The 15,569-nt window shown below is 37.3% G+C and overlaps 1 protein-coding gene across 1 annotated transcript in view; it reads left to right on the forward strand.

Annotated features, from left to right (window-relative positions):
- CEP192 (centrosomal protein 192) overlaps positions 1-1,017 on the forward strand; it is an 88,440-nt gene extending 87,423 nt beyond the window's left edge. The window contains exon 53 of the mRNA XM_074897472.1: positions 526-1,017. Within this exon, the coding sequence (XP_074753573.1) occupies positions 526-664 (139 nt within the window). The 3' untranslated portion in view covers positions 665-1,017. The remainder of the gene's footprint in view (positions 1-525) is intronic.
- The last annotated feature ends 14,552 nt before the right edge of the window (positions 1,018-15,569 follow it).

Here is a 15,569-nt window from a genome sequence, read left to right on the forward strand (position 1 = left end):
AGAGGAAGTATATAACTTTTAAAGATTTTATATTACACCTTTTTAACACTTTTTGAAGATGGGTATATTGACTTGCAAAGATTCAGCAAAATACTTCTTAATGCAGAGGCATTTAGAAGTGATTGAAATTATTTTACTAGCTTCAAACTGGTGGAATTTCAGATAGAATTGGAAATTTTAGTCCACTTGTCATGTGACCTCTGAAGAGAAGGAATGTAGTAACTTTGCTCTAAATATAGTTTGTGCACTGTCCATATTGCGAAGAGGCAGCCCAAACTTGTTTATGTAGACTGGCAGCAATGAAGTATTATAGTAGTTTGTATAATAACTAGGAAAGAATGACCTTTACAATCAAAGTCCCTCAGAAGAATAAGACATGATCAAATCTATAAAAATAAACTTGATGATCCAGTGCACATTCAGTATACTATTCCAGTGAAAATCAAAATGAGACAAGAATTTCACTGTCTGGTAGGATTTACTTGTTTATTAACAACGAATATGCACATAATTGCCTTTTTACAGATCCCATCATTACATCAATGTGCCAGTCCAGTTCAAGCCAAAGGCAGAAGGAAAATTTGAAGGTCTCTTCGTTGTGCTGACGACCAAATATGGCTCAGTTAATATTCGGCTACGTGGTAAAGCTATTGCAGAAAAATAGAACCGTTTCAGAATTGTTTATGATAATTTATAACAGTTTATGCCATTTAAAATATTCAGAGATTTGCTACTACATTTCTGTACTAATGTCCTACTTGTTTTGCCCTGTGATGCTGCTTTGATGGAAAGTCTTCTGTAAGATGAATTATGGTGCTTGTTTTAAAAATATGTTTTCACAGTAAAAACACTGAGAAATAACATTGTATGTTTTAAAGTTATCATGTTCCTATTTATGTTTATGCACTTTTGTTAAAAAGGGAAGTTTTCTATTTTTGCATTTATTAGGAATAGCTAGATACTGATATATTTTATTTTAAGCATTGTAAATACAGAAATAAAATCTATGTGTTAAGAGTTGATTCTACCTGATTTCTGTCTTTGGTTAGAGGATTCCTTGATGTAGGTGGGGGATCAAACTGCCTACTCTTAGGCAGTGTTAATTTTTTGGGAGACCTTTGGGGAGCAGGGGGAGGAACTGCAGTACAGCAGCCGACCTGTTAAGTTCATATCTCTATCTGGTAAAGCTGCGGCCAGATCGATGATTTGACAGTCAGCCCCAGACTTTTTACATGGTTCAGTGGCAGGCATAAGCATTGTTTTCAACTCTTAACAATGTGAAAACAGTGTAAATTAAACATGAGCAATACTGCCTTCAGCCCTCCAGAACGGTTCATCTAACCCAGTATTCTGTCTCAAAGAGTGGTGAAAAGATGTTGCTTTGAGAGATGACATAAGCCTGGCTGCTGCTTTTGGTTCCCTTTGCTTGCATTTCCTCAGCAATCTGCAGTCATTGGATTAGGGATGGGAGGTAGATTCCCATCTATCCCCCCTTTTTTTTTTTCCCCATTTATGGACCTGTTTGTGAATTTATCTATTCACCATTTTGAACCCTTTTGACACTTTGTTTCCACAACTTCATGTGACAGTAAGCTCTAAAAGTTCACTGTGTTTTTTTTAACAAAAGGGGTTTTTTTTCCTGTGCTAAACTGTCTTTTTTCTAATTTTTTTGAGTCCTTATATTGTAGGATTCATTGAACAACAGTTCCACAGCTTACCCATTATTACCATGTCCTTTGTACCCTTTGGCTCTGTCTACTGTTTTATTTCTGTAGCATGAAGCTGTAGGTCTGAAGTTGCCTTAAGCTAGAAATGTAGTTTTTTGACGGCATGGTTCTGCCATAGCATACGTACATTATTCCTTTCTTCAGGTTGGTAGAAATGTGAGTGAAATTCTTTTCAATGTGAGATTGTTTAACTGCGTTTTCAAACAACTGAAATTTGAAAAAATGGGGAGGAAAAACTTGAAGTACTCAGTGCATTGCCTTTGAAGCATGCCACTGGTATTATGTTTAAGTATGCTACAGCTCCTGTTTCTTCATAAAACGCCATTTTTCAGCAGTCTGGAAATGAGGAAGGGAAGATTTACTAAAATCAACATCAGAAGACTTGTCACCTCCTTATTCTCCCATCAACATGTAAGCTTCTGTCTGTTAGATACTGTGACCGTGTTCCTCTTGCCCTCTCTCTGCCAGATGGATATTGCTTCTATGTTTCCCTAGTGTTGCCTTTGTATGTCTGAATACAGAATTGGAATGGAGGGAATTTTGTTTGCTGCCTTACCTCAGCAGGCTTGGCTGCTTATTTGAGAAAGACCTTAGTGTCCAAAATCCTATGTTGATTCAGCTTTAGAAGCACAATCAGAAGTCTCTTCCAGAGGTGCAAAGAAGACAAAGTTAAGTGTTACAATCCTCCAAGCCTTTTCATCTCCTACTTGATTATCTTCCAGCTTCCCTTTATTCTAAAGTTGTCTTTGCCACTTGCTAGTCAAGAATAATCCTTGTGAGATGTGGGTAGTATGGATTTCGGGTTATTAGCTCTAACTGTTCTACAGATTCTCTTCTGTTATTTCATGTTATGTGTTAATGTAGCTAAAGTCTTATCTATTAAAGAGAAGGCCTGTGATGTGTCGTTCATGGAAGTCATGTTCACTATACATTTACTACTCTTAACAGCTATTCTTGACCATCCACTTAAACCTGACATTTTAATAAGCTCTGCAGTTTATTCTTAAGTGCTCAACTTGATGGTAGTTTTTTCTGAACCGGTTTCTGGAGGGATTGATTAACCTTTATCTTTTTCTCAAGGACTTCGGTTTCTTGGTAGAAGTTGCTTTTTGATAATAAGGAAACTGGATCACTGAGGAGGAAGGATGACTATCTGTTAATAAGAACTCTGTGATTTTTATACCTTTTACTATCTGTTGGGCCGTTGTTTCCACACAGTTAGATGACAGTCTCTCTTGTGGTAAGATTCTTTGTAACGCTGGTTTCCATCAGGATAAAATAGCTCTTTGACAAAAATTTTGGATGCATTCTAAGATTGATAGTGATTTCCAATTTAATCTAGATTATTTTACCTCTAAATTTCAATCGTATAGAATTAAACCTTCATGATTTTGATGCTGGACCAGCCTCTGTTCCTTGTATATTAAGAAGACAAGCCTCTGTGCCTAAGGAGTTGAAACATATTGAAGAGGAGTCTGTCACTATTGTCACAAAGAATTTCCCCCTAAGTAATTGTTTTTGTAAAAGAACACCTTTGATTTGCAATAAGAAACCTCAATCTTGGATAATTGTTTATTTGGCCTAAACTCAGATTTTTTTCCTATGGTAGGCCTGCTGTCTGGGACTCTGTTCACACTTCTGTTATGGGCTTTTCTTGAATTCTTGAGATAACTGGGAGGACTGGTTATGCATTCTTTTTTATGTTGTCACCTGGATTGGACATAAGGAAGGAAAAGGGTGCACACTGTGCTGCTGTGGATACTCCATTGAACTGTGCTTGTGTGTGTATAAATATATATATGTATATGAGTGAAATACATTTTGAAGAATGAATATGAGCAAATGACCTGCCCTCATTATCCAAGGGAATCCTGGTTTGCAGGTGATGCTAAATATTTTGGCATCTATTTGCAGCCTATTTTGCTTGATTCAGTGGGATTGTCCTAATGACAATGACTTCATTTGCAGTGTGAAGAGGAAGTTACAGGCTGGTAACTCTGTGACCAGACTTGGTGCTGGGGAGCATCCCTAGAACACTTGTCCTAGCAGTTTCTTTGGCTGTTAGAATTCTGTTGCTATACTTGTATCCATAGGACAAATCAAAATGATTCCAGGTATGTAAGAAGGATAGGTAATCTTCTAATATTTTAACTCTTCTACTCCTTAGGCTCTTGTTTCACAAATGTTTAACAGAAGTTTCTATTAGTACTACATGATGTGTAGTTAACCTGAGTAAATTGTGCATGACTGTTTTTCCATTTAAGTACCTCCATGCTATGTTGGTATGGTTACAACAGCCATTGGTCATATTGGCAATAATTATCTCTAGACATGGACCTTGTTATACATGGGTAAACGAAATTGTCTCTAGGAAAAGATATGCTCTACTCTGTGCAGTGCAAACTTGAAGAAGAAAGAAGTACTTCAGTGGAAGCCCAAGTCTTTGACAGGCAGCTGATTCATCAGTTCTGCATGAAGTTTTACCCCAGTAATGAAAGTATAAGAGCTGGAGCATAGCCGAAGTATTTTTACTTGTGAAGTGAGAACATCAGTGGGACTTCAAAAGTCTTGAGGAAGCCGCTTCACACTGCTTCCACTCCTAGTCCATAAAATGAGACTGCTTCCTTTTCCCATGTTTGCCTTATCTATGTAGTAAACTTCTGTTTACTATAAAAGTCAAGACCATCTTGCTTTGAGTTGTTCAGTGCTTACTACGAAGAAGCCCTGATCTCTGTCTACATCTTTTAGGGATACAGAAAAATAGAACAATTCTGACCAATTCTCAAAGACTGCAAATTGGATTAAGAGTTTAAACCATAATACTTTTGATAAAAGAATCAGAATTGCTTTGGATATAATTCTTCGTTCATTTTGGTCATTGTTATTTTTGAAACTTTTTTCAGTTTTCTCCTGTCATTGGATGCAGCCTTTTGTCTCAGACTGGGAAGACTGGCTCAAACATTTCAAGCAGCTAAACTTAAATAAAACAAAAACCCCAAACCATGTCTCTTTAATTATAGTAATCTTACTTTTTGGTGTTAAGACCAGTCAGAAAGAAAATTCAGAAATAAATTATTTTAAAAAACTCATTGTGTCTAATACTGAGGATGTCTTTGTACCTGCTCAACCTAATTGGGATATTAGGAATCATAATTATTCAACAGCTTTGTAAAGTTTTCACATCATTGACTATAAATGGAGTTATAATACATTCCGTACACGTGCTCCAGTGTGTTTTGGAGGTTGTTGCCCTGGCATCTGAAACTAATTAGTGTTCAGAAAAACTTAGTAAAGGTGCATATCAAGGCCTCACTGTCTAGAAGATTATTTTGATCATATAAAAGGTTAAGATGGTAAAGAGAATTTTGTGTGGGTTTTTTGTGTATAAAGTAAATTACTGAGGGCAGTGGTGGCTTTCTGAAGTAGAGTATTAAAGACTTTCAGGCAGTTTTGTGGTAGGAATGAATGCCTTTTAGGTGAGATGCTGCGTACTCTTGATTCTACAATTTGTGGAGGAGTTGGGGGGCTACGGGGCTATCAGAGTTCACTACAAGGTTAGTAGGTAATGTATCTTTTATATGTGAAGTATGTTAGCGTTCTGTATTGTAGCATCTTTGGAAATGAGATACAGCATTGTGGGAACAAAAGTCCTGGGAAGCTAATGAAAAAAGTGGGCATTTGACATAAGATCAGTTATCCCTGGCACTGTCATTGAATATCCTGACTTTTATTCACAGCTATCTTGTTCTAACTTTTTTCCCCCCAAAACTAGGTAATAGAGGTTCATGCCTTACTGCTTTCATGATATAGCACAGATGAAGAGTATGTATGTCTTATAATCAGTAAGACAGACATGACATATTTGTGTGAAGAATCAGCCAGCCTGCAGTGATGCCTCCTATTAAGAAGACTATTAATTTCCTAAGTGGCAATGGTTGCATCATAGCAATTTTTTCACCAAATTTACCAGTTAAGTAGAATATTGATTCTAGTTTCCCATTTGAATTCTGAGTTGGCGTTAACAGTAGAAGAGATTTTTCTCAATGTGCTTAGTAACATTAATGATTATTTTTTTTCTTCACAACACTGCATTAGTTCACTGATACATCATGTAACATGGAATCTGTGTTACAGGTTCCTAGGTGATGGTAATTTAAGGTACAGAATAAACAAGTATTGCAAGCTGGAACATGACGGATTAAAAAGAGGGTTTTCTTTAAACATTTTATTAATTTACTTAAACTGCTCCTTAAACCTTTTCAAACTTAATGTTGTGCTGAATCTATACTAACTTGCAACATACGAAAGTAAAGATAGAAAATGAGCAATTCAGCTTTCAATAACATACTGTTTGATCACAAAACTTTTCTAAGCATAAGGATACGCTTGCATGGTTTATTTTTGCTATGTGATTGTTTACGGAAGCTCTTAACACAAGCAGTTTTTAGATGCAAAATCAGATGGATATAAAACTCTTAGATTAATTTTCTGTAAACATTATCTGATCATCTCTCAATGCTGGATGCTTGGCACATTTTGGCTCTAGATATTTAAATTTGAAAATATTAGTTTGATTTCTGCCCCTTTTCTCTGATTCTGGTCATGTGTAATTTCTGAAACTGCTTAAGAGCTCATATGCAACTAAATTGTTCTGAATATTCAGTATATTTAGAAAAATCTGCTTCATTCCTATTCCCAAAATTCTCATCCTTTTTTTTTTTTTTTTAATAGGGTGAAAAAAAGAAAGTCAGTGCTGGTAAGATGAAGCTTTTAATGTAGAAATACCACTTAAAATCCTGTTTTTTTTTAAAGTATAAAACACTTTGTAAAGCACTCTACCTTAATATTTTTCCTGATTAGTGTATTCATTACTGTTACTGTATTAGCCAATTATTTGTAATACTACTTCATGTCTTTCTGGCTCAAAATGTTGAATTCTGAAATGGTTTGTGCTTGATTTTAGTGGCAGCTTGTTTGCGAATGACATTTTCAGGTATAGCTTTCCTCACAGGCTCTTATCTATTGCCACCTGCCTAAATCTGACAGTTGAGCACCAGCTGGGAGTTATGACCCGGAGAAGCATAAAAGGGCTGGAGAGAGACAAAATGGTCCATCAAGTCCTACTTGTAAGTCAGGTCTCCAAACATGCATTTTCTACTCTATAAATTCAAAATTAAAATACTAATGGGTGTTCTTTTGTATTCATCCAACAATTGGTTCATTAGGTAGGTATGTACAAAGAGGCTCTGCTTGTCAATGCTGTTTGGCTCTAAAAGGAGGAAAAATCGGTAGGGGTTAGGCTAGTCGTGAAATGCCCCCACCCCTTTTTTACCTTCCTTCCATGTTTGTTCTCTGAGGCTGGCGGTAGGTAATACTCATCCTGCATAGAGCTGGTTTTCATTGTGAGTATTCTGTCACTAGTCACAGCTGTCAGGTATGTCAGTCATGTAGTATTGTGGTGGTGTCAGAGACATAATCAGAGAGATTAGGTGGACACAAAGAGCTCTGAATGAGGTGGTAATTGCGTTCAGGGGGAAAAGAGAGTTAAAGAAAGAAACTTTCCTTTCTCACAAGATCCATTAAAGAGGTGACAGCTAATATATTAAAGCTGGAACAAGATAATTGTGGTAAGAATCTTTGTGTGTTCTCCCTAAAATGCAATGTGCTCACAATAAATATTCAAATGCTTATTTTGTGTTGTGAATACCAGATAACCATTTACAGTGAAATGCAACCTCTTTCAGAAAGTTTAAATTCATTGCCAAGAATGTTCTAGGAACAGTTATAAAACTCAAAAGGAATATTGGTGCTATACTGAATCACAAAAATGCCATCTTATGAAAGCTTCTTTGCAGGGATTTTCTTCAAATTGGTCTAAGTGATGGAAAAGAAATACTGAGATGCCAGCCATGGGCTGTACTCTTCCAGGCTTTACTCTCTTTGAGTAGTACTTTGAATAGTACCTCTCCCCCTCCTCTTTTTTCTGAAAGAAAAAAAACAAAACAAAACAGGGAGACTACTTGAGTATCTGTTTACATTACATTTGTGTTATATTAATGCCATGCTTCAGAATTGCTACTTACCTGTAGGATCCAGGAAGGAATTTCCTTTCCCTTCCCAGTCGGTACATCTTGTTTCCTGTCCCTAGATTTGGGGTCAGGTCCTCTGTACCCTCAAGTCCAAATAGGCAAGGATGAATGTTTTGTTTTCCTCTTCATGGTTTGAACCTTTTCATTTGTACTTCTGGGAGCTCTTTAAAGTCTCACCTATTGCAAGGATTTAGGGAAATGTTATAGATCTTGGTCATTTAATGTGTGCCAATGGATTCCTAGCTTAGGAGAAAACATCATCAGCTTTTGGAGTATTATATGTGAACAGAATAGATGTTACATAGACTTTCCCGAGTTAGGAATTGCTTCTATGGCTGGTTATGATTGTGGAAAAATAATCTTCCATGGCCAACCCCATGTTCTTTACAATCCCAGTGAACAGCTACATTGATTCCCTGGCATCGGACAGCTACTGACATACTGAAGCATTAATGTGAAATCAACAGCATTGCTGAGTCGTCTTCACTATCAATGAATATAAAATTTATAACTAATAAGTATAAAAGCTAAAAGAAACTGCTAGTGGCAAAATCAGTCCCACAACATATTTAAATAATATCAAACATCTTCCATCCATTGTACTACTTGCCATCAGAAAGCATGAAGACCAGTTTTATTTCTGCCAGCTAACTTCTTGGTATCTTACTAAGATTTCAATGTTGACGGAAGTAAAAATCCAGTCTGGCAGTCTTTCCTCACGGAAGTCTCACAGGCTTCAATGACGACTGTGTATATACAAGAAATGCTGTATTAGACCCTATTGTGATGAATTTTTCATGTCTCCCTTAACATTCAAAACAATACTTACTCCATTTTATTTCACAGCACCAAGTTCTAGTAAACATTACAATGTAAAATTAGATATTAGTGATAGAGAGATAATGTTGTTAGTCAGAAAATATTATTTGACTGATTCTTCATATAAATGAAAGCAGCTTCACATTTCTTATGGTATTTATGGATGGCAGTGGTAGTTTTCCAAGGCTTCTTTTCTTGATGGCTATTCTGACTGAATCTGAAATGGGTTGAGAAGAGTCACCCCCAAAGACAGGGAAAGACATGACACGTTTCCATTGTGACAACCCTGCAAGTGCATTTAGGATAGTTGTGCCCCCATAGGTTGGTATAATGGGTTGATCAGTTTGATTCTTTTGATACAGGTACATCACTTTGATGCAGGTTAATTCAGGCTGTGTTTACAGAGGCTACTCTGATCCTTTTTTCAGGCTACTGTATGTTTTCAAAGAAACAATACCCAGAAACCTTTAGAGAACGAAAACCCATTCCTCCCTATTTACAGAATGGTATTTTTTTCTTTCAAGCTGGAAGCCTACAAAATAAGACTTACATTTTCATCATAATCCTTTATGAGTTTTAAATCTATTTTTTAAGTTGGCAATTTTAAATGGTTCCTGGTGAGTAGAGCCCTGGTGAGCTTCAAAACCACACACAGTTTCAATGAAGCTGTGTGAACCTGCTTCAGAATCTCTGCAAGTTTTCCAAGCTTTTATGCTCTCGTATGGTTTACAGACAAAAACCTACAGGGGTCCCATTTAAAGCCTCCTAGCAGCTAAAAGATAGAGAAAAAATGGCTTTTAAAAAACCTGAAGTACCCTCTTATGAGTGCATTAAAAGCAATTTTGTTTGCTTTCCACTTTCAAAATGCTTCAAGCCGCCAAAGACGCGATGTTAGAAAATGACTCATGAGTACTAGAGAGAAACAGTCTTTGAAAGTTTGTTCGTAGTAAAGGATGATAGCTAGGCAAGTGGGGTTTCTGTATTAAGAAAGAAATATCTTGTGTCCTCATATTGCAGCTTTTTTTTTTTCTTTTCAATAATCTGTTCAGATGTTCTTCACCTTTATCTTACAGGTTTTCAGCAATTGTGTGAAAATCAGCTCAGAACTTCTGTTTGTTTATTCCTGTGGATGCTATCGGCGTTTGAAGACCAAGGCCTCCATGGAGAGGGAATGCCAAAGCAATGAAGGCTTGTAATTTAACCCACTGGCATGTGTAAGATCCAAAGAGCAGGGAAAATTCTCTTCCTTTCAGGTAAATCAGGGTGTGTCACCCTGTTGATTCTTTGAGAGTATGTCCTGTAGGATTTAGGAGCTTTTAGTATTGGGTTTTTAAAAAAATTTTCACTGCAGTGTTTGGTATTGGAGTGGCTTCTTGATTTTTCTTCTCTGTGGGAAACACTGGGTGCCAAGGGAAAGCATTAAAATGTCCTCCTCACTTTGATATCGATACATCTCCTCACAGTTTTCTCTCTTTGTTTTCCAGTGTAAATAAAGACAACAGTGTGGAGTAGAATTTCCAAAATTCAAGAATATTTGGACCTTGTGTTCTGTTCTAAGACTTTCTTGAACAAACATGATTTCCTTTCTAAATTATTTTGCTGAGTATTAGGGACAGAAGATTCATTTAACGGAATCTAGAGATGACCTGACAAAACATTTTAAGGAAATGTTAAAGTTTATTTTCTAATGATTTAAACAGATGGTACATAAAACAATTTCTCACAAAAAATGCCTTTTGAAGGCTTACTGTGTGTGTACTTCTATGGCATAAACAGGAATTGTGCATTAGGATTAGAGGGGCATTTCCCATGGTATGGTGCAATCTCATTTTATTGCAAGTAGAATTTTTATGGATATAGATTATATATGTTGTCATTATCTGAGTATAATTCTACAGTATAGTTAAAAACCTATTTCTGTCTCTTGTAGTTGATTGTACTGGCAATTCAAAAAAGTCTTTCTTCTAAATGTAGCACGTTTGATACGAAAAACCACAGAGGAAATGGACTTAACAGCATTACCTTTTAATGTTTTTAGTTTTAAATTTTGGAACTTCACACACCCACCAGCCCCTTAGCTTTGTCTCTAGAGAATCAAAAGGAAGAAAGGAAAATTTGATGCACTTAGTTGTTGATAATAGCTGAAAATTGAATAAATATTACAAGAATTAATGAACTAAATTAAATGAAAACACAGAAGTGGCAGCACAAAATATCTGAGCTGTATTGTCCTTGTGACAAAACAGAAAGCAAAGATGTATGTGAACATAACCTAAGATCATGAGATTAAGATTCTTACCTGGTTTTAATTGTGAAAACACAACCATGAGTTTAAAAGCTGTTTCTGGAGGGAACACTGGCTTACAGGCTAGCAACCTATTGTGTAGTTGAATAGTAATTTGAAAGGTTTGGTATTTTTAGAAATCAAGTAAATTAAATCATGGGATGGAATTTTCAAAGCATTTGCATACCTGGAACAACAATCCATGCTTACTCTTGCCATATACTTGTGTAAGCCATTTAATGTAGGCAAATTATGTACCTCCCTGGAACTTTTTTGCTGTCCCTTCACCTGCATAGCTTTTCCTAGCTTCAAACAATGCGTGTTAGTCAGCTGGTGCATGTTAGGAAGTAATTTCAAAGCGTCTTCCATATGCTGTGTATTTCTTGCATGGGCTGTATAGTTTCTGTGTACCTCTTTCCCTGTGGTCACCCCTGGAGTCCTCAGGAACTACTGTCATAGCTCCAGGCATCTCTGTGTGGCCTATAGGAACTAGTCTGTTAGGATTTTCAGTACTGCTGTAAACAAGAAAGGATGTTTGTCAGTTAAAATAAACCACCAAACTCCCAAAACAAACCCCATAGAAGAACTGAGGCAGTTTCCCAGAACTGCTATAATAATACAGAATTAGTTGAACATTAGCATCACCAGAAATGAAACCAGCTATGCTGCTGCAGTATGGTAGTTACCCTCTTAGGAAGGGTATTAACCTGCTGAAGGTTCAGTAGGTGAAGAATCTTAGGTTATCATGGATCTTATTTAATGGCATGGAGGTTCTCATCCAGTCTTTTGTAGAAAGATGAATTTTATTTTGTGCAATTGCAAAAGTACATTTATGAAATAGAAATTCATACATGGACATGAAGCTTGCATTTGGAACATTAAAAATAATTTAAAACATGTTTTTATTTTGATACAGTAGAGAATGAGACAAACAGGTGAAAAATGTTACCTTATTGAAGGTAAGGAAGTTGCGAGGCCTTTTAAAAAAAGGCTTTGAGAAGAGACTTTGGCTACTTTTACACTTGGCTATGCAAGAAGAGTGTTGCTTGTGGATTCAGTAGATGATGTTAGCTTTAGCAACACGTGAGGAATATACTAACAATTTTTCTTAAACTGTAGCAATGTGTAGAAAATAAACTGCCTTTTAGAAGACAAAATCATAGTTTAATGAAGTCATGGGCAGAAGCCACTGTCTGGATCTTGCTGTGCTTGCAGAAGAAGTAACTGCCCCTCAGCTGCTTGTTTCCTTTTCAGCTGGTGATTATCACCATCTCAGATCTGTTAGTTGTGTGTCTTATTTTCTAACTTGAGCGTCAAAATGAGTTAGGTTAGAAAGATGTTTTCTTTTTTTTTTTTTAATTAACTTAGTTCACTTTGAAGGCAACAGATTGTGGAACATTTGTAATAAGAGCCCTTCCAGCAGATAATCTCTAGCAGAAGGGTGATGACAGGCGGCTGGAGGTTGTAACCTCTTGTGAGCTGGAGGAGTTTTTTTTAAGACACATTAGTTATTCCAAAACTTGTGTGGAAGCAAGCATATCTGCTGCAGAGGCGGGGGTCTTGGAGACACCCCTCATCCTGGAAAGCTGCTTCTGGCATTTCCACAGCCAGGAGCCACCCATGCTGCTGATCTGCTCCCTTCTATAGGCATGTGACTTAAATCAGGGTGTCAGTGTTATAGAGCTTGTTTGGGTCAGAAAGACATGCTGGAGTGGAAGGCAGGCCAGCTTGGAACAGTGATGCCAGTCACAAACTCTGAAACAAAGAAGGCAAACCCAATCTTCTAGATGAAAAACAAGTGGGAGCAGTGGGAGTAGAAGGGTAGGACTGCAATCCTAGGGCCACAAGAGTACGAGTTGGTGGAAAGATGAAAAGTCTGTTTACCTGTGCTGGCATAGGAAATGCGGGTGTGCACCACTACATCCAACTGAGAAAAGTAGAAGGACCTGTGGTGGAGAAGAGTGTTTTACTTGGTCTTGCCTTCTATAGTGATTAATTAGGGTATGGGCCTAATCTTGTAACTTCACATGACTGAATCTCTGCATACTCTGAATCACCAAGTACAGTGTATAATCACATGGACTTCAGGCTTCTTAGTGGGACTTAGAGAACATGCTGGCCATTTAATGCAGCATCTCCTTGCATCCAGATCAGTACTGCTATTTTAGCATCAAGCTTCGGTAGAATGTCAGCCTTGATAAATTGAAACTCTCAAAGCACTGAAGGGTAACACATTTCTATCGTAGCTAACTCTTGGGATGTTTGCTTTAGAAATGACTCAAGTACACATGTCAATTCAAGAGTAAGCGTTAAGTTGCTGAAACAATTACTTGCTGGGATGCATCTGAAGGAAAGGATTTCTCTTTCTTTCACACAGCTATTGTATCTGATCATCTCTTCTTTGATTAGAACTCTGGAAGGAAGAGTGACTTGGAGAAAAGCCACTAGCTCAAAAACTGTATTGAGTGGTGATATTATTTACAATAGAGAAATTTATTTATTGTATGACCACAACGTTTTCTTCTTCTAAAAAAACCCCAACTGTAATAATACCATTTTCGTTCTGAAATCTGCCTTGCTGTGACCTACAAATCTAAACAATATTTAATCAAAAACCTACAATTGAACAAAAAGCTACATATAGTATGTCTTCGCAGAACTTAAAGAAGACCATGCAGCAAAAAATATCAGCACCAGCCATTAAAATAAACAGGTGTTCTTGAAGGTAGAATTGAATGTTCCTGGCTAAAAGACATCTTTAATCCCTTTCTGAGATGGAATTTTGCAAGGCAACTGGGGGCCAACTGATCGTAAAAGGCTTATTATGAGGCTGAGACATTGTTGGGGCTGGATACTCTTTGAATGGCATCTCGATGTCAGCCTAGCCCCGTGCTGATTTTGCTTTCTTTCTCATTCTTAGGGAATAGCTAAATGACACACATTCTTCTTCCTGTTGATGAGGTAAATTGTAAACATCCCTCTAGACTCTGATTCACCTTCTAGAGTGATCCGTCTCAGCTGTGGTGATGCAAAGTTTCTTTCACGCAATTAATGGGACAATTATATCAGAATGATGAGATCATGCCTTTTGGTGAAAAGAATAGAGATCTTTCATCAACAAAGAGAGCTTTATTTAAATCTTTGCAAATAAAGCACCATTTTATTCAGTGAAAGTGAGTGACTGCTACAATTTGGGTAGGCACAGCATGGCATGAAGGTGAACTCACTCTGTAGAGTGGTAGGTAGAGATTTTCAGTGGCTGTCGCAGAACAAAATAAGCAATGTGTTGGGTTTTTTTTCCTGCTTGCACCAACTAGTAGTGTGCAGGACGTTCTGATACTGCCTAAGAAAACCTAAGACTGTTGAAAGATATTTCATTTGTTTATGAAATAAATGTAGAAACCCCATTTTGGTCTTTTCCAGTGTATCAGGACTTTTCATATAGGTAGATATTGTGCATGTAAATCAAACTATAGTGGTAAACAGCTCTGTACTCTGGGGGAACTACTGAGACTCATAAACTGATCCTGAGTTATAAGCCATATCCAAGCAGAAACATGGAAAATATTTGCACTCTTGATTTTTTTTTTTTTTTAGGCTTATTAAGTTTGTATGAGAGAAAACCCAATGACATTGCTAAGAGAAATACATGAATCTGAGATATTTTTACAATTCTTTAAGCTGCAGAGCATATTTTTTCTTTAAAAAATTCATTTGCTGAATACTAATTTTAGTCTTGACTTCTGACACTGTTCTAAATGACATCTGGATTTCATATAAAATCATATGTCTGGTACAAAGCTGAGACTGCCCACTGACAAATAAACTCCTATGCTCATGTAATTCTCTTTAAGAACAGACAAATCACAACTAAACACTCCAAAGTGGTTTTGGTTTTATTTCTGGTGGCAGATGTGATTCTGACGTTCTCAGAGGCTTCTGTAAATGAACTCGGCATCTAGCCTGTGCCTGGATCATTGCAGTTAACTGGTATAGAGTCTAGTTAATAGCAGGACTTGTGGATGTGGGTGAAGTCTCCTTGATATTGTTCCAACCTTCACTGTATCAGCAAGTGGTCTGTGAAACCAGAGAGGCTCAGTAGGCAAGAGGGTCGCTTGGAGCCTCTTCCAGCAGCAGCTGTGCAGCCTCTGGCCGAATGCCCCGTGCAACTGTTCAAAGGCTCCACGCACTGGTGTTCCCTGCCAAGATTTCCATGCTGCTGTTGGGCTGCGGTGCCAGGAATGGGATTGAACAGAACAGTATCTTCTTTGCTCTGCTGCCTTGCCCCTAGCAGAAGGGCAGATACTTGGAGGGAGAAAGGGCTTTGAGATAACATTGTGTCTGTTCCTCTGGGGGGGCTCTGAGGTCTCTATGTGGCCTCACTGCATGTGGTATAATTCAAGTTTTGATGTTGCTTGTCTCATGCTTTCAGCATAACAAATAGAGTACAGAAGAGAAATAAATAAATAGCGCTGTAAAACTGAAGATGAAACAAAAATAAACACTGAGATGATAGTTCTAATACCTGTGAGCAGGAACAGCCTTGATTGTCTTAGAATTGTCCGGTTTTGAAGCAATGCTGTTTGGGATAGTTACATGACAAAAAGCTGTGAATTGGATGGCTACAAATAAACCATAGGTAGGTATTTG

This window comes from Athene noctua, chromosome 2, assembly GCF_965140245.1.
Source record: "Athene noctua chromosome 2, bAthNoc1.hap1.1, whole genome shotgun sequence".
Classification (NCBI taxonomy): domain Eukaryota; kingdom Metazoa; phylum Chordata; class Aves; order Strigiformes; family Strigidae; genus Athene; species Athene noctua.